The 20,168-nt window shown below is 35.3% G+C and overlaps 1 protein-coding gene and 1 long non-coding RNA gene across 5 annotated transcripts; both read left to right on the forward strand.

The window, feature by feature from the left end:
* The first annotated feature begins 1,998 nt into the window (after positions 1–1,998).
* Positions 1,999–7,282, forward strand: LOC311084191. Of its 3 annotated transcripts, none has more exons than XR_014606458.1 (5): positions 1,999–2,350; positions 2,611–2,803; positions 3,210–3,285; positions 5,389–5,454; positions 6,510–7,282. It is a non-coding gene; the product is annotated as an uncharacterized lncRNA (long non-coding RNA). The 3 variants fall into 3 exon arrangements; XR_014606459.1 differs by having other exon boundaries at positions 2,615–2,803; XR_014606457.1 differs by having other exon boundaries at positions 1,999–2,803.
* A 6,599-nt stretch (positions 7,283–13,881) lies between these two features.
* LOC311084179 (uncharacterized protein) lies at positions 13,882–20,065 on the forward strand. 2 transcript variants are annotated; one of them, XM_084116086.1, is made up of 6 exons: positions 13,882–14,014; positions 15,441–15,761; positions 16,826–17,164; positions 17,401–17,499; positions 17,602–17,648; positions 17,873–20,065. In XM_084116086.1, exons 1-6 carry the CDS (start codon positions 13,957–13,959, stop codon positions 17,954–17,956), a joined length of 948 nt encoding a protein of 315 aa, XP_083972212.1. In that variant the 5' UTR covers positions 13,882–13,956; the 3' UTR covers positions 17,957–20,065. The 2 variants fall into 2 exon arrangements, with proteins under 2 accessions (XP_083972212.1, XP_083972213.1); XM_084116087.1 differs by having other exon boundaries at positions 17,605–17,648.
* The last annotated feature ends 103 nt before the right edge of the window (positions 20,066–20,168 follow it).

The following is a 20,168-nucleotide window of genomic DNA, read 5'->3' on the forward strand; positions in this document are numbered from 1 at the left end:
CATACATCCTCTTTTTCCCGGACATGTCCTCTTTTTGGACCTCAAAAAATGCATTCGGGCGGGATTTCTAGATCACGCCATGGCATCGACAATGTCGTCAATTAGTCCGGTGGGGATCAGACGTGTGCTTGCAAAAGACGCCGATTGGAATAGAGATCTGACTGTAACAGAGGATTATTTTGAACTGATTTATTGGATTAATCATTGGACACTGGACTGGGGACTTTTTTTGCCTTGATAATGGTAACGTTAGGTCGTTAGTGGAGAGGAGTGTGGGAGTACCGACCGACGGCCTGTATAGGTCCGGTAGTGGTGCTCCTCCTCTATTTCCCATTGACTAAATAATATCAAACTTTTCAGGATGGCGGAAAGAGAGTCAGGATATGAAAACAACAACATGGAAAGTAGAGATCAAGAAGGGGAAAGTGAATGGGAGGAAGTGATAGGGGGAACTAGAAACAAGAAATTGTCTAGACATAAAAGAAAGAAAAATGACTCAGAAAGTTTGGATGGAATGGAAAGTGAGGGTAAAAAAGATGAGGTAAAAGATTTGAGGTCAGAATTCGTAGTAGTACGTTTTGAGGGAGAAGGGGGAGTAAAGAAAATTGACCGGTTAAAACTTACTAAAATCATTAAAGCACAAATAGGAGAAGTAAAATATGCAAGAGTACTGGGAGATGGAAACTTGCTCATTGGATGTAGCTCTGAAAAACAGATAGAGAAGGCAAAGAGAATGAGTAGTGTGGGAAAAATAAAAGTAACAAAAGTGGTAAGAGTTGGAGGGGAAAAAGATGAGAGTTGTAAAGGAATAATGGCAGGAGTATGGCAGGACCTCTCTTATGGTGAGTATGAAGGAGATCGTAGAGAATTTGAGGGTGAGAAATGGATCAATTAAATTGGCTAAAAAATTTTTTGAGCGCTGCTGAGGTATTCTTTCACATGCACCATAGACGCGCATGCACACACAAATTATGATATCACACTCTGCGCATATGTTTTTAACAAAAACATAGTCCTAACACTTTTTAAATAGCCCACTTAAAGTGTTTATTAAAACTAAATTACTAAATGCTTAAAATGAATAAATGAACAAAAATTTGCGTTATATATATAAACTCGTGAACACCCCCATTAACACCTGAACGCCCCCCTTTCAAAAATCTTGCTTCCAATGCCTCCCGTTGTTCTCTGAACGCCCCCGTTGAGAACCATAGCCTAAAAGAATGACAAGAGGAATAGACAAAAAAGAAATGGAATCTGTTCTTAATGAATTTGATTGTAAGGACCTCCCTAAAGAGGTATACTTTGGTTATATTAAATATAACATAAGATAATTCATAAATAAACCTATGAGGTGTTATAACTGCCAGGAATTTGATCATGTGGCAAAGGGATGTAAAAAGCAAAGAAGATGTGCTAGATGTGGAGGAGATCATGATTATGGGAAATGTGGAGAAGGTGTTAAACCAAAGTGTTGCAATTGTGGAGGCAATCATATGTTGCCTTTTGGGGATGTGAAGAAATGAAACGGGAGGTAGAAGTACAACAAATTAAGGTAAAGGAAAAAAAAAATTCTTATGCTGATGCTATCAAGAGAAGTGGGGGGGGGGAAAAGAAGGATAAGGATGCTGAGTGTGACAAAAGAAAAAATGGAGGTGAACAGAAAGAATGGATGCAGATTTGGGAAGAAAAAAATAAGTTAGTTACCTCTAGGGTAATAAATGCAACATCTGAGATCAAATCTAAAACTCAAAGAATTCAAATCATAGTTAAAGCGGCAGTAGCCTACATCATTTGGAATTAGTAGGATTAAAATGGGAAGAAGTAAGAGATGAGCTTAATGTGCAGTCAAGTCAAGATCCAACATGGGTGGGTTGATAATATTAATTATGTTAATCCTCCAATGGAACGCTAGAAGTCTAATTGCAAATGGACAAGATTTTAAACAATTTATAGACAGTAGAGAGGAAAAAACAGAAATAGTACACTCTCAGAAAAAAAGGTACACGGTGGTACAAATAATGTTCCTCAAAGAACAGTTTTGTACCTTTTCAATAATAGTACCTTTAATGGTACAGGAAAGACCACTGATGATACTGTTTGGTACCTGTTAAGGTACAATTGAAATGAAGGTACATAATTGTTCTCACATCAAGGGTACAGTTATGGACCAAATTACTATTTCATTCATGATTGGTTGCTGTGTTGAGTATTTTGCATAGCAACAAGACACTGATTGGTCGAAATCGCTTCAGCCACGGAAATTTCCGAACTGACAGCGGGAAGCAGCTACACGGCTGCAGTGCGGTCGAGATTATTTTATCAAACTTGAAGAAGACGAAATTTAAAGGTGAGTTCTTATAATTTATGTATATATTTAGTTCACAAGTCTAAAATATAAATGTTTCAGCCACTTAACGTTATTTTAGCGAGTTGCTTTGCTCCAAATGCTTTTTAGCCATTTGACTTGTAAGTTATAACGTTACACTTTTTAATTTTTTTAATGCAATTATTGACTATTATTAAGTCATCACGTGTACAATATATGGCGTTTGTTCTCCATTATCCACCATAACGTTAACTGTTAAATGTTAACTTTGCTATTAGCAGCTAGGCGACATGAAACTGATTGCCCAAGGTTGCTGCAGCCGTTACTGCATTTTCAAATAGACCGGAGAGCGGGAACTTCGGGAAGCAGATTACGAGCACGGAGCACCACCACAAGCCATGGCCTCCGCCCTCGTCAGAAGTACTTTAGTGGCTGGACTCGAATTATAAGACGAAGAGAAGAGGAAATTCAAAGGTGGGTTTTATGTTTATGTTTAACCAAATAAAATGTATAAAACGTTACAGCTACTCAACATGATAATAGCGAGTGTAACGTTAAATAGCTTATTTGTACGAATCCAGTCAGTGATAGCCGTCTGCATAATTTTTAAAGCAATTGAGTTTCTGTGTCGTAAGTTCACATTTAAAACATTATTGTTGTAAATGAATGCTCAACCAGAGGTGCCCTGCTGGTGTAGCCTACTTTACATTAGTCCACAATGCGGTTTTGGAACAACGTGATTGAGCGCCAACGAACAGTGCGCAGATAAAATAGTTGATCACTCGTTCTGTTTTTGAATGCGATTAACGTTACCGGATTCTGTCCTAAGTAATATAAAGTTACATGTCATATACTCAGCTAATGTGTCTTTGATTTTTAGATCATGATGGGGTAAACTGCATGGTAAACTGTCAGTGCTGGTCATCTGAAAGTCTTCCTGCGTCCTCAGCTGTGAGGCAAGTATCAGTACAATGTGTTATTTGAGTTTCTTAATCTTATGATATTCTTTTTTCTGATGAGGTTGAATATTTCTAAGACAAAATGTTTGCCATAATGACAGAGTGATGTCAATCTTGATAAAGCACAACTGCACTTCAAATGAACTCTGAAAGATTTCGGTCACTTAACTGAAAGTATATTCACCTAAAACTCTGACACTCACAAAGTATGGTAACGTTAGCATACCGGTACCAAATGTCAATATGAAATGTAATGTGTAAAATGGCAATGTATTTCTGTATTTATATTTACATTTTCTATATGATATGTGCAACATCTGGAGCAAAAAAATATTCAAAATCAATAATATAATAATTTGCATTACTACACTAGCTTTAACATAAAATTAAAACATACATTGAATTTTTTTTAAGTTCAAAAATAGAAAATGAAATGTATTACAGAAATTAGATGTTTAAAATGTTCAAGCAAATATTATAGCAAAACTGTAATTTAGGTTATTTTTCCTAGTTGCTTTTACACTCAAAGTTAAGGCACTTGATGCAAAGATCATCTTGGAATCCTTTTTTTAAATCCAGATTGAATTTTGCCACGTTCATCGTGGGTATTTAATAAAAATGCAATCATAAGTGTCTTAACTGTGAGTGTAAATGCAATTAAGGAAAATAGCATTTAAATTATCATTTTGCTACAATTTTATGTTGAACATGTTAAAGGGTTAATTAGTTCACCCAAAAATTAAAATTCTTTCATCAATTACGAGCTTTCTGACCCCCCATAGACAGCTAAGCAACTACCACTTTGATGCTTTAAAAAGTTCCTAAAGTGATTGTAAAACTAATCCATATGAATTGAGTGTTTTAGTCTAAAATTTGTGCTGTATGATGAACAGGTTGAATTTAGGCTTTTATTCATCAATTCACATCAGATAATACGGTAAAAGGAAGCTCTAGCATGTTCCCTTGACATGCGAAAACAAATGAGGTTCATTCTCGTGTGTTGCGCAGCACGTTTGAGAAAGAGGTTTGTTCTCACGTGTCAAGCATGTTCGGTTGAGCTTCTGAAATCTGTTTATCATATAAAGCGATCATGTCTTATGAAAATTTGAACTACGGTAAACTGCTCGATTCAAAAGGATTGGTCTTACGATCTCTTTATGAACTTTTTGAAGCATCAAAGTTTTAGTTGCATGGACTGTCAATGGGGGGACAGAAAGCTCTCAGATTTCATTAAAAAGATCTTCATTTGTGTTCCAAAGATGAACGAAAGTCTTACAGGTTTGGAACAACATGAGAGTGAATAATTAATGACAGAGTTTTTTTTAATTTTTGGTGAATTGTGCCTTTAAACATCTCTAATCATTTTGTAATATGTTTAAATTACCGGTATATGTTAAAACAAGTGTAGGAGATGGCTAATTTAATTATATTATTGAATTTGAATTGTCACTTTGCCCCAAACATTGCACATATGGTATGGAAAATGTAAATTTAAATAAGAACATTGCCATTTTATATATTACATTGCCATTTTGCATATTAAATTTCAAAATGTCTTTTGATACCTGAATGCTACCATAATAAAGAGATCGTAAAATAATTTGAATTGAGCAGTTTAGTCCAAGTTTTTCTGTAGAGATACAATCATTTTATATGATGAACAGATTTAATTTAGGCTTTTATTCACATAAAAATATACATCAATTCACACATCAGTTGCGGTAAACAGAAGCTCAATCATGTTTGCTAAACGTGCGAAAACCGATGATGTTCATTCTCATGTGTTTTGCAGCACGCTTGAGCTTCCGCAAGAACCACTGAGGTTTGTTCTCGCTTGTCAAAGCAAGTGCGGTTGAGCTTCTGTTTGTTCAATGTTTAAATGTGATTAAAATCCTAAATTTAATCTGTTTATTATACTAAGCGGTAGTCTCTTCAGACATTTTTTACCAAACTTCTCAATTCAAATGGATTAGTTTAACATTTTACTTTTCTGGGTATTTTATATGAAGCTTTAAGTGAATCATTTAAAACTTTGTGGGAAATGTAAAAATGCAGAAAGTTTTTTTGTGTGTGAAAATTGTTTTCTTATCTGCATTTCAGTTATTCCAGAAAATGGACCGAATGCATGCTGTGGTTGATTTAAGGTGTTTCCAGGATTCCTTAAAGGTATAGTTCAGCAATTTTTTTTAATTCTGTCATTAATTATACACCCTCATGTCATTCCGAACCTGTAAGACCATCGTTTATCTTCGGAACACAAATGAAGATATTTTTGATGAAATCCAAGAGCTTTCTGTTCCTCCATTGGTAGCCTACGCAACTAAAACATTCAAGCCCCAGAAAGGTAGTAAAGACACCATTAAACTAATCCAAGTGACTCCAGTGGTTTAACCTCAATTTTATGAAGCGATGTAAGCTTTGTTTTGCCAAAAAAAAAAAAAAAGAAGCATAATTTACCTCTATATTTACAAAATAATATAATCTAAAGCACATTCATGGAACAACACCCGGTCTTGAGTCAACACAATTCGCATGCGTCGTAGTGCTCCCCCTAATAAATAAAGTGTTAAATTGTGTTTTTTTGCTAAAACAAAGCACCTGCATCGCTTCATAAAATTGGTTAAACCACTGGAGTCACATGGATTACTTCAATGATGTCTTTCCTATCGTTCTGGGCCTTGAATGTGTTAGTTGCATTGCTCCCAATGGAAGGACAGAAAGCTCTCAGAATTTCATTAAAAATATCTTCATTTGTGTTCCGAAGATGAACAAAGGTCTTACAGGTGTGAAATGACATGAGGGTGAGTAATTAACAAAATAATTTTCAGGTTGAGGTTTTTGAGGTTGTTAATTTGAGGTTGGCTAAGCTGAAATCCGTTATAGAAGCACATTACATGGATGCCAAACGAGATGTTGAAGGATGTGTAGTTCACCCAAAAAATGAAACAGTCAATGGGGCCCCATTGACTTCCATAGTATGAAAAATATTCTATGGAAGTTAATGGGGCCCCATCAACTGTTTAATTTTCGATTCTCAAAATATCTTTTTTGTTCAAGTTAACAGATTTGGAAAAACTTGAGGGCGAGTAAATGACAGAATTTTCAGTTCTAGGTGAACTATCCCTTTAAGTCTAGAAGTGAAATTTGAGCTTGTCATTGGAAGTATAAATTTAATAAATTTACATCTGTCTTTACTAATATTGATTCTTCATTATGTTCAGGAAGAACCGGCTATCTCAACTCACTGTGCAGATCTTGGGAATGTCTTGACTGGACGTGTCTTCAGTGAGAGGAGAATCTTCAGCAGTGTAAAAATGGAGGGATCTGAAATTGCCGAGCAGTTCGGGTTGGATGATGGTGTTTTAAAAAGTTAAATAAATGCAAGGGTATTGTGTGAAAAGTGGGGGGAAAAAAACAAGTCTAGCTTTGTTGTAGATAAGAAAATATATTTTATGTACTGTAACATTTTTGCATTTTAAATTCTTTCAAATCTTTTTAAAGAAGTGATATTCTGTTAATTTTGCTAAGTCTTTATTGTATTGTGAAATCTTTGATGTATTTACACAAAGATATACTTTACTGTAAGTTGGAATGAAAGTATTCAAATGTTCATATGAATTTGATATGTATTTACAGAAATTATTAAATTGATGCCTTTTTGATTCAGTTGTTGAATGTGCTTGTTATTCAATAGAAAAATAGCCTTTCTCGTAGGAACAAATTTGACACAGTTAAGGTACAAAGGGGCTTGTCACTGGGGCGGTACCTTAAGAGATCAAATTTGTACCTTTGATAAAAGGTACAATATTGTACCAACAAGTTTTTAAAAACAAAAGGTACATTTTGGTTTGCCCATGGTACAAATCATGTCCTTTAAGGTACAAACTGGAATGGAACAAATTTGTTCCTCTATATTAAGGTACAATTTTGTACCAGTAAAAGGTACCGCCCCAGTGACAAGGGTTTGTACCTTCTTTGGTACAAAATTGTACCTTTTTTTCTGAGAGTGTATGTGTGCAAGAAACTTGGTTAAAACCTAATTTGGATTTTGTTTTAAATGGATATATTAGACAAGACAGGAAAGAGGGTGGAGGTTAGGTGTGACATTTGTTAAACAGGGAATGCCTTATAGAGTTCTAAGATTGAAAAGTGAGCAATGATATGTGAAAATAGAGATTTGGGGAGGAAAAACAAAATTATCAATTGTAAATTACTATAATCCATGTAAAAAGCTTGAAATTAACAAACTTATAGAAATTGCGGGACAGGGTGAGAACAATATTGTATGGTGTGGGGATTTTAATGCACACAGTACATTGAGGGGATGTGGAAAAACGGATATTAATGGGCTAGTAATAGAAGAGTTATTGGAAGAAAGAGAATTAGTGTGGTTAAATGACGGAAATAAGACACAGATTGATATTAGGACAGGAAAGGAATCAGTACTTGATCTTACTTTAGTATAAAAAAAATTGGCATCAGTTTGTGATAGTACATAAAGATAGTAGAGAGTACATAAAGATGGGACAATAGGGAGTGATCATTATCCGGTTATATGTAAAGTCAATATCTCTGTAGACCTATAGCATTAACATTGCATATTTGCAAAGTAATGGAAAGAATGGTAAATGAGAGATTAATGTATTTTTTTGGGGAAAAAAGGTTTGATAACGGAATTCCAAAGTGGGATTAGGAGAGGAAGGGGAACAATGGATGCAGTGCTGTGTTTAGAGGATGATGTAAGAAAAGAATAAAGAATCTGTGGGAGCAGTATTTTTTGACGTTGAGAAAACCTATGATATGTTATGGAGAGAGGGATTAATGATTAAAGTACACAAAATGGGAGTAAGAGCGAGGTAAAGTTTTTAATTGGATTTTAGATTTTTTAAAAGAAAGATCAATTCAAGTTAAAATAGGAACAGATTTTCAGGTTGAAATATGGGGAATGGAATAGGGTTTTAAGTTTTCTGTTGAAAAGTCAAAAGTGATGGTTTTCTCTGGAAAGAAAAAGAAAGGTGATGAAGTTATATTTATGTGGGTCCCAGCACATGTGGGCATTATAGGAAATGAAAAGGTAGACAAAATAGATAAGGCAGCACTGAAAAAAGAGAATATAGAAGCAGTCGTCAGCCTTTCAATATCAGAAGGAAAGAGTATAGTATGGGTAGCCTGGGAAAACCCAGACAACTTCCGGCAAATTTAGATTTGCTCTGCAAGTAGTCTGGCAAAGAGCTCATTCAAGCCCATTTCCCCATGCCAAGAAATCGCGGCACCAATCAGAAACGTTGAGGCGGGCTTTACACGATGACGATCGCTCTGATTGGTTTTAGGTCTATCCAATTGTGCCCAGCGGCATTTGAGCGACGTGAAGCGCACCAACTTTTAAATGCATTATTATATTCAAATTGCAAACACATGAGGACAGTCTCCATGAAAGACCCACTGGCAGATGAACGTACGACTACATTTCTCTCCGAAATGGTAGAAAATTAAATTAGATTTAATAGAGGATTTTAACTGTGACTGAATGATTGACAGGGCAGTTTACGTGACAGGATGCATGCGACAGATCCGTCCGATAAAGATGACGAAGTAGTATGCCCCAAAGCTTGCCTACTTTTTTGCTACACATTCAAAAGTAAATACATTTTCTTCACAAAAAGAGTACATACTTTTATGGCGTAGTGTAGGCGAATTGGGACACAGCATATGACTTTACACGATGACGATCGCTCTGATTGGTTTTAGGAGTTTTAGGTCTAACCAATTGCGCCCAGAGGCATTTCAGCGACGTCCGTTGGTGACGCCCCTTTGGAAATGAGTTATTAATGAAGCTTTGCCAGACCATAACTCAATTACTACTGAGAATGGTCCGGTTTTAACCAGGCTATAATATGGGGAGAAATTTCAAAAAAATGGCAACAAAGGAAGACATTTATACTCAATTAAAAAAAAGAGTCGGCACTGTGGAAAGAGAGGAAACAGGAGAGAAGAAACTATTATAACCAGATTAAAAATAGGGCATACTAAACTAAATGGCACTCTTCATATAATGGGGAAACATCTAACTGGGTTTTGTGATCAGTGTCAAATACATGAGATTGTATAGAACATGTGCTATTAATTGCTCAAAATATGAATTACAGAGGAAAGATATGATAAAAGACATGGAAAAAATAGGACTAACAGGACTAGGAGTAAAGAGTAAAATGGACTGCAGTAGGAGTAAGCAAGGAATGAAATCTTTGATTTGTTTTATGACCAAAACGGGACTAATGACAAGAATATGATGACTAAAGTATATGGGAAATAATTAGAACCAGAAGATGGCAGTAATGCAACACTACGGATTCAAGCTGCCATTAAAACCCAAAGAAGAAGAAGAAGAAGAAGAAGAAGAAGAAGAAGAAGAAGAAGATTTCTAGATCAACTATGATGTCCAGGATTCAGGTTTTTCTTGATACAGTCGCCGTTTTTGTATTGCTTAGGTCCCGTCTTCTTGCACGCCACCATTGGTCGGTAGGCTACGTAACGCAAACATTGGTCAAACTGCATCTCAGTTAGACATGTTCCTGGACAACGTTCCTGTCCCAAAATGTAGTCCTTACCCTATCCCTATCCCTACCCCTAAACCTATCCATAACTTTTCCCCAAAATCAGAGGAAAATGATAGGTGAATAACACTGATTTAGCCTAAACTTGACATAAACTGTAAACTTGTCCCTCAAATCTGATTGGTTGATTGGAATGTTGTTCCAGGATCAACAAAGATGTTTATCCAGGAACATGTGGTACTTGGTGGAATCACGTTCACCCAGTCATCATTACTCTCAGCACCACGAGAGCAAGAGACAGAGCAGCGCTTGCTTATCCACAGTGGCACATTGCTCATGAACAGCACATGGGCGTCACTAGGCCTAAACTTCAGCCTACTGTAGCCCCCCTAAAAATGTGTGATTGACTATGCATTAAATCGTGATCACTTCAGTCCTCTTTAAAACATATGAAACCGGCTTCAGCTTCGCCCCGTCTTGTTATAATCAGCGCGTTCCTCAATCCGCAGCGGCTCCAAGCAGAGAGCAGTCAGAAAGCAGAGGCCTGTGTGTGTGTGTGTGTGTTCATCTCAGCCTCATTGGTCTGTCACTGCTCGTCAATGTCAGAATATTTTAAATGACCAATCAAATAAAAGTAGGCTGACTTTATGTTCACAGAATTTTAGCAGCGTGACTCGACGCTTCAGTTTACGGTCAAGTGCGAGATAAGATGTAACAGCGTAAAAAAAAATAATAATAATTTCAAAGATGATTTACAGAGAAAATTCCTGTGTTTTCGTTGCGGTGAATGACCTGCAAAGCTGGCACGTACGTGTTAGTGTCAAATAAAGGTGCTAGCGACGTAGAAGCCCACATAAGGAAAGTATACAAGAGAACATCAGGAGGACTGAAATAATTTTTTACTGAAATAGTGTAATAGATTTTTTTATTTTATTTTAACCTATATATGGCCATGAAAAGAAATAGTGTCATGTAAAAGGTGTTAAAAGCTATTAAAAGCTAAAAGCTCATAACTATTATTATTATTATTATTATTATTAATATTATTCTATTGTTGAGGGCCAAACGTTGAATGGGAAAGGATGTATTACTTTAGTTTATGTATTAAAGTACAATAACATAGCAAGGTTGGGAAAGTTTTTTTTGATGCATTCACCCCTCAACCACGCCCCACCAATTAACCATGCCCCCGTCCTCTCAAGTGCTGAGATGAGATTCTGGCCAGGAGCGGTTCACAGAAGAGGAGACCGACGAGCTTCTCGTCAGAGCTGTAAAAGACAGAGAAGTGACATTGTATGGGGATGGGAGAAACCCACCCAAATGAATAATATTTATATATAATAATATAATAATATAATATAATATAATATATATATATATATCATGAATAATTTGGGTAAATGTGTAAGCTAGATTTATGCCTATTTTTTTACATCTTCATGGACACCGCAATGATTCCCTCATGTGTTAATATTTTTCCTTGTAATTATGTATGGTTTGCAAAAATGGGAACTGCTGTTTCTGTGTAGATGAGAGAAGCAAAGTGTATGCGCGTTGTGTACATGCTACATTGATTATGGCCAAGCATGCGCCCTTAAAATAGCATCTGAATAACGCGCCACTGACTTTAGACGAGGTTTTTCCTGGTCTGTGGCAGAATTGTTTTCTAAACCTGCAAAATAGCATCAGGGAATGTTTGCGCCGGAACACGCCTCCTCTTTTCGCTGAACCGCCCCCGGGAGCGCAAGTTCATTCCCTAATTTACCGATGTGTGTCTGTGGAGGGAAAAGTCCGCTGTGCGCGGATGCAAAATAGGAATGACAAATGCATCAGTGTACAAAGTCAATTGCGCTGGGTGCAAGATAGGGCCCTTAAGCTACATAGATTCATCAACCATTCAGAAATGTTGTCTACATGTTGTCAGTTCATCTTGAGTCTCTCCATCTTTGTCTGACTCCAGTTTGAACATAAAAGGCTAAAAGTTTTTGAAATTTTCAGGGCACAAGCTGTTGAAGCTCCGCCCCCTGTGCTGGGAGCAGAAGCTCATTTGCATTTAAAGGGACAGACAGACACAAAAATGGTGCGTTTTTGCTCACCCTCAAAAAGTGACAATTTTAACATGCTATATAAAAGCTAAAACTTCACATACACACTCTGGGGACATCAGAGACTTATTTTACATCTTGTGAAAAGGGCATTATACCACCCCTTTAACATGCTTTGTCCAGTTAGGGCACTTGACTGTTATGTCCAGTGGTGTAAAACTGCTGGTGTGCTTTGGTTTACCCAGGCATGGTTCCTCAGCATCTAAACAGAGAATAAGCAAATGGATCATTGAGGTTATTTTTGCAGCTTTTGAGGTGCACAACCTTCCTTCACCTGTAGTCATAAAGGCCCATTCAACAAGAGGTATGGCTGCCTCTAAGGTTATGTTGATAAACCTTTGTGTTATATTGATCGTTGGCTGTTTGATTAATGCTTTATTCTTCTTCTGTAAGTCACTTTGGATAAGTGTCTGCTAAATGCATAAATGTTGATGTGCATTTTATTTAAAAGCAATGGAATTATATTTTTTATTTTTTTTTATGTAAATGTATTTTCGCGGACTGAAATATATGGAGGGCAAAATATATTTTTTAAATGCTTAATATATACATAAAGTATATTGTTACAAAATATATTTCCATAAAAGTTTGGAATATATTTTAGCAAATATATTTTTGGAATTTTTTTTGTATATTTTTAAATATATTTAAACTTTTTTTTTCTTCAAAAAAAGAACTGCAAGGTCAAAAAAAAAATTGTTTGACCATCCATTGTGCCGCCTGTTACATATACGCCCTCTAGTGTCATAAACAAAAATTACAACTCGATATAGTGGCTCCAACATTAAGGAAATGCAATCACCACCCTGATGCCTTTTTGTTACACATATTTAGCCAATGTATTGAATATAATGCATTGCTTACAGAGTTATTTATTTTTGTTTCTGAAATGCCTTATGGACAGAGATGTACCGTAATTGTTAGTTATGAATGTGTGTGTGTGTCTACCCATGAGAAGGAGGAGCAGAAGATCAAAAGATCCAACCACAGGAATCACAGGAGTAGGAGTGTATATTCCAGTATTAAGTGTAGAAATGTAATACTGTAGAATTAAGTGTAGAATCAGTATTAATTCAGAGAGAAATGCCACCAAAATTGGGTTAAAATGGCTATGGAAATAAGACCTGAGTAGTTATATGTTCTGATTCTGCGTCAGTATTAACATCATTATAGCTACTTGAAGATCATCAAGATCTGATTAATAAAATATTCATGCTCTTGTTTCGTATTCAAAGAAAAAAGGGAGGGACAGTGGGATTCTGTTGGGTACCAGCACATAAAGGGATTCATGAAATGAAGCTGCTGATGAGTTAGCGAAGAAGGCTTTAACAAGAAATGAAGAGGATATTAGAGTGCCACGAGGTAAAGGGGAAATAAAATCCATTATTAAGAAAAATATTAAGAGTGGCAAGAAATATGGGATAAGGACAAAAACGCAAGACATAAAATTAAAAAACAGGTAGAAATTAATAAAAATGAATGTAGCAGAAACAGGAAGGAAGAGGTTATAATAACTAATTATAATTATACTCTTCATTGGCTTTAATAGGTATCCATGGAAATTATTTATGCGAATATTGTAGAAAAAAATAAACTGTAGAGCATGTCATATTTGATTGTGTATACAGGAGATAAGGGAATTAATACAATATTTAAACAATAATGGACATAAAGATAAGGCATTTGAATATCTATTAGGAATATTAATAGGTTAATAGGTTAGGATAGGGTTTTAATAAAACATGCATAGAATTTAAATATATATTAAAAAAAACAGATTTGTGTTGTAGCCTATGCGTCAGAGGGACCCAGGATAGAAGCTGGAAGAGCTTTGTTTATTTTTAGGGATTAAGATAAAGGCATATAATACCACAAATTAAACACTTGGTGGCGGCATGATGTGCTCATGACACCAGCCCGCCATTAAAATTAAAGAAGAAGAACAAAGTAGATGATTTCCGCATCTGACAAGGAAAACATTTTTTTAAACTCCATTCATCGTTGCAGACATGCTGAAAAATAAGTTTATTGTTAGTTTGTTACTAGTGTTTGTATACCACGACCACGGTAAGACACTTACTTGTTACAATTCATATTCCTGTCAACGATAAATAAAAAATGACTTAGCCTAATATTAGACACATTTACCTGCCGGTGAACCGGCTCACACCGGTCTTTTCTGAATGAAAATTGGAATATAATTGCCGGTATCTCACCGCAAAATAGCTGTAAAACTAGTGTGAACAAACGTCCTGCTATGGAGTAAAGATAAGATATAATCGTTCAAAAATGTAGTCAATAGAGAGTAAAAGTTGCTAATATCTCTGATCAGTCAAATTACAAAGTAGCCAAGAATATTTGTTGCCTACTTTAGTACAGTAACTAATTACATTTACTTAAATACTTTTACACCACTGGTTATTATTAGGCTACTGCCAACAACAATTATTGTTTGATGCTAATTATAAATTAAAGAGAAATACTGAACTAAACAAAGATAATATTGCTGTATAAGTTTATTTTTTATTTATAGCCATTTTGTTTCAACATTTGTTATAAGGTGAGGTGTATTTCTAAGTTGTACATTATACAGCCTACTGTAGAAAACATCCCATTGCAAAAAAAAAAAAAAAACCCTTTGGAGTGTAGACCACCTGTGTGATGGGATTAAAATAAATAAATCACAGTAAAATAAACATTGCTTCATATATATATATATATATATATATATATATATATATATATATATATATATATTATTTATTTATTTATTTATTTATTATTATTTTTTTTAATCCTATCTCACGATCTACACTCAAAAGTGTTTTTAAAAATAATAATAATATGCCTTATTGCAATAGTATATAGAAAAACAAAGCTTAAACATGTCCGGGAAAAAAGAGAATGTATGGTCACCATTGGCATTGGCAGGTCCTACAAATGCATTCAAAACTGAAGGTATTGATATTATGGTAGATAGCCTAGGTATAAGCTCAAAATCATGAGTTTATAAATTTAGATATCAGTCTAGTTTCATCTCCCCTTTTTTAATATTTGGACATGATTCACACACACACTGACTGAGTGACTTTGACCAAAGTGTTTGGAGACATTTATGTTTTAAAATCTTATGAACAGTAGTCCTGCAAGGAAAATAAATGTTGGTTACGAATAATTAAAAAATCCTTCACTATATATAATATATATATATATATATATGCAACTGTTGCTTGGAGATAGTCTTGTAGCCTTTACCTTTACCATGCTTGTCCATTATTTTCTTTCTGAGCTCCTCAGACAACTCTCTCCTTTGCTTTCTCTGGTCCATGTTCAGTGTTTTGTTTTTTATAAAACAGACATATTTCTCTACCCACACACACACACACACACACACACACAAAAAACCTTTTCACAGTTCTTTCCCTTTGATTTTTTTTTTGTTTTGTCTTTCGATCTAAAAAGAGATTTGATTAACTGTTAATTTCTTCTCCAGGTGCGTCTGATGGCACAGAAGTGTCAGTGAAGGAGGGAGATTCAGTCACTTTATACACTAATAATAAAACTAATAAAATAAACCAAGGAATTATGTGGTATTTTTATGACATTCGCATCGCTCGAATCAGTGGAGATCAGAGTAAGATCTGTATAGATGTTCAGTGTAATGAAGTTAATGAGAGATTCAGAGGCAGACTGAAGCTGGATCATCAGACTGGATCTCTGACCATCATGAACATCAGAACTGAACATGCTGGAGTTTATCAACTAAAGTTCAGCAGCAGCAGCAGTAAAAAGATCTTCAATGTTGATGTTCATGGTGAGTCATCAATGATTGTTTAAAAGCAGGTTATATGTTTTTTAATCACATCATTAATCTTGAATTTAATTAAAAAAAATATTTTTTTATTTCAATTATTACATGAAATCAATAAAAAAAGGATTTTAAATACGTCGTCCCTCTGAAAAGTATAATCATGCATATATATAGTTATATATACTAAAAATATTAGTTTCACCCTTACAATCAGAGTTATATTAAAAAATGTCCTGGCTCTTCCAAGCTTTATAATGACAGTGAATGGGTGTTTGTTTTTGGAAGTCCATCAAAGTGCATCTATCCATCATAAAAGTACTCTGGGAGTTAATTAAGGCCTTCTGAAGTGAAGCGACTTGACGCACAGCGTAATGACGAACGCAGTTGCCCAGCCCTGTTTGTTTGAACCGTAAGAGGAGTCAATTGCCGTCATTACGTTGTACTTCAGGTCAAGTGTTACTCTTTCACCGTAAATTGATGCGTACGGCTGTCAGCTGGAAGCTAGTTATTTTAGTTTTAAATATGGATATTTTTCTTACACCAACGATGCTTCACTTCAGAAGACATTTTTTTGATGGATAGATGCACTTTGATGGACTTTGAAGGGCCAGGACATTTTTTAATATAACTCTTGATTGTATTCGTCTGAAAGAAGAATGTCATATACACCTAGGATGGCTTCAGGGTGAGTAAATCATGGGCTAATTCTCATTATTTTCTTTATTTTTTTTTTGCCTTTCTTAAATGTGTATATTAAATTATAATTTTGTTTATTATCCTAAGTGTGTATATTTAGGATTTGTATCTATAGATGTTTTGTACAGCACTTTGGTCAGTCTTGTGGCTGTTTTAAAATGTGCCTTTATAAATTAATTAAACTTAAAACTTAAATCAGTCTGTCATTTCATACTCATTGTTTTTTAGTTCCCTGGGTTCCAAAATGCAGAGAATTAGATGTAAAATAAACACATAAATTGTGTTTGTAAATGTGGATAAACATTGCTTTACAGACTTGACAGTCAAGAAAGCCTAAAATATTTGTCTCATATTGTTGGTTTGTGTTTCAGGTGTTCCTGCTGGACGAGATAAAGTGAAGAGAAAGACCGTGAAGGGAAGAGCAGATGTTACTCTAGAGACTTCTGTAGTAAAACACCCAAATGATGTGATGAAGTGGTATCATAATGATACTCCCATCGCTGAAATCACTGGAGATCAGAGTAAGATCTGTACAGGTGTTCAGTGTGAAGAGAGATTCAGAGACAGACTGAAGCTGGATCATCAGACTGGATCTCTGACCATCACAGACACCAGAAACACAGACACTGGAGAATATACACTAGAGATCAACATCAGCACCAGCAGCTTCAGTATCAGGAGGAACACGAGCTTCAGTGTTACTGTCACTGGTGAATATCATTTAGTCATTTGGAAGGAAAAACACTCTTACAGTGTAATATAATAAATTTGGCATGGCATCATTACATCTTTTATTTTATTACTTGGTACTGAATCAGTGGTACTTTTGGCATCCCTGAACAAAACCGTGATCTACTTTAAACTGAATGAGATTCACATGTGATTTTATCGTGTTTGTTATAGGTCAGTCTGACAGATTTACTCACACTAATGTCTGTGTCTTTAGCTGATCCAGGTTCAGGTCTGTCTGCAGGAGCCATAGTAGGAATATGTGTTGCTGTTGCTGTTGGTGTTCTGCTGCTGTTTATAGCTGTAGCTAGAAGAGGTAAGAATCTTCTTCAGATATTATAAGTAGAGAAAACATCTTTATTGTGCAACATTTATATTAAGTTGTGTTTGTGTGTGTGTGTTTGATTATTTTTCAAAGCAGACATGGTGAAAATCGTGCAAAATGTTCACAATCGAGTCAAAAAGGTAAGTTACTGCACTACGTAGTGTATCTTTGTAGAAATCTCTGACTTACCATAACATTCAGATCTGTTTTATTGCACTTTTACTGAAAAAAATAATCATTGTGATGGGAAATAAGCATTTCAGATGACAGATGTGCTGTTTTTTTGTGTTTTTTGTTTCTGTGACTGACAAATGAACAGCGTTATTAACATTCTTTACCTCTGTGATTTGTTGATTTCTTGCAGAAGGAGAAATCCCAAGACCCACAGGATCAGTGTGAAGTTGATGTGGCAAGAGTACTCATGGATGACAGCGACGATCAATCATGAAAACAATCGCTTGACTTTAAAAATATATTTCTTTTTTTTTCTGATTGGTTATTGCGGCATTTTGGGTGGTTCCTGAGGTCTGGTTATAGCGTTAGCATCACGCCTTCCAGACCGGCGAAATCATGTGAAAATTCCTGGAATCACTTTGATCATGAAATATGTGCAGTGCCAATATTTCATATAGTATATAGCATTATAACGAGAACATGAACACGAGTGCTTTAGTTGCCCGTGTATCAGCGTTGTTGTTAAGGGAAGAGCACATCCAGAGTTACGTTTATGTTATGTTCCTAGGATATCTGATTATTAATCTCATAGGATGTCAGAGAACAGGCTTCAGTTTACCTGAGATCATAAACTCTTCAGATTTATCTCAACAGCTTTTCCTTTTAGATGTTTCTGTTTCTACAACATTGATGCATCATAATCTAGCAGTCTTATTTTTTTCTAGTCATTCATGTTTTCATGTCATTTTTATTTGTCATTAGGCCTAATCTTCATAAGCCTTAAAATATTTTCATGACTGCTTTCTTAGAGGGGAGGGTCTATGGGCGGGTAAATGTATGTTTGTTTATTTTTTCCAGATCTTTTGATCTAATGGACAAAATCGTGCAATTTACATAATATAAACGCAACCAGAGATCAAAAACAACAAAACACATGGAGAGCATCAACTTTAGTTTCTGCTCTGATAGATGCAAGACCGGCCGAACGCTGTGAGTGTGTGTTAGAAATCAGGAATAGTGAGCGAACATTGTGCTTGGTACGTTTTCATCTTCAAACCAAACTTGTGTCTTCAGCCGAAAAAGTTTAAATCCCGTCTGGTTAGCGCGATTCACATAATGTTTACACATTAGGTCAGAAGATGTAGAGTAGACGGTCTTTTGTGGCTGTTCATCTACACAAAGCAATCCCGTTGAATGTGTTTTCGTCTACCTCTGGAAGTGGTCGAAAGTGGACAAGCTCAAAACGTTTCAGACCCTGTTTACACCTGTATTTAGCGTCGTCCACTTGTGATCCGATCGACCAAAGCGCTTTGTGGTGGAGGTTTGCCTTCAGCTGTTTAATATTCCAGCAGATCTTCTGGAGGTTGAATGTTTCTAGAGATAAGATTTTGGAAAGCGACTTCCCAAAGAAACGTGTCTCAGGATGTAACCACTAGCTGCTGCTTCTTATCTTCAACTTCATTGCTGGATTTTTTTCCTACTTTATATTTAAGTCACAAATAATCTACTTGTAGCATTCAGCCTTCTTCCTCACTTTTTTCCCCCACAAAAAGTTTGTTTTAATTCTATTTTCTGTTTCAAATTATCTGCACTTTGTTCAAGTTTTTGAAAGATTGTCTGCCACTTTTGCACTCTTTGGGGTGGTTTCCCAGACAGAGATTAAGCCTATAGTCCTAGACCAAAATGGCCCTTTAAACTAGATTAACAGAAATCTGCTTTCTCTGTCATGGCTTTAGTCCTAGATTTAGTTTAGTCCAGAGTTTTAATAAGATATATTTCCTAGAGGAAGATTAAATTAAACCTACCAGGAGACAGATTTATATACTGTATATATAATTTATACAGGAGGAGGTATATATATATATATATATATTATTATTTTTTTATGCTGTTCACTTTATATAAACATTTCATTTTCACTATTGTATTGGGTTTCTAGTTCAAATGTGATTGGTCCATGTTAAATTGACTTGAAATGGTCACTCTTTGACTTCTCTTGATGTTTTCATTTTGAAATATGTTTCAATCTAGTAACCCAGTCATACGGAAATTTCACTTCCCATCAGGTTTTGCACAGTGATATTTTATATTTACCATTGTGTTGGTTTATTCCATGATTTATAGGCAACCTCTGTCATGCTAATTCAGATTAGCACAGCTGGTTTTGAATGAATATGGTTTATTTTAGTTCAGGACTCCATTCTCCAGGTGTAATAATCTGTACTTAATCTGTGTTACAGAAAGCCATTTTTTAAACACAATGAACTATTCTAGATTAAGGCCTACTCCTGTCTTAAACCCTGTCCAGGAAACACGTTTTGTTTTGATTTAGTTTATCATTTTTATTGACATGAATTGATTTTGATAAAGGAATGTGAATACATTTTATTGTCTGTGCTGATTTTGAATCAACTTAAAATTGTTATAAATATAATATTGTTATAAAAAGCAATTTTGTGAACAATTTTGAAAAAATTCTTTTGAAA

The sequence above is a fragment of the Abramis brama genome (assembly GCF_963993115.1).
Source record: "Abramis brama genome assembly, chromosome: 6".
Classification (NCBI taxonomy): domain Eukaryota; kingdom Metazoa; phylum Chordata; class Actinopteri; order Cypriniformes; family Leuciscidae; genus Abramis; species Abramis brama.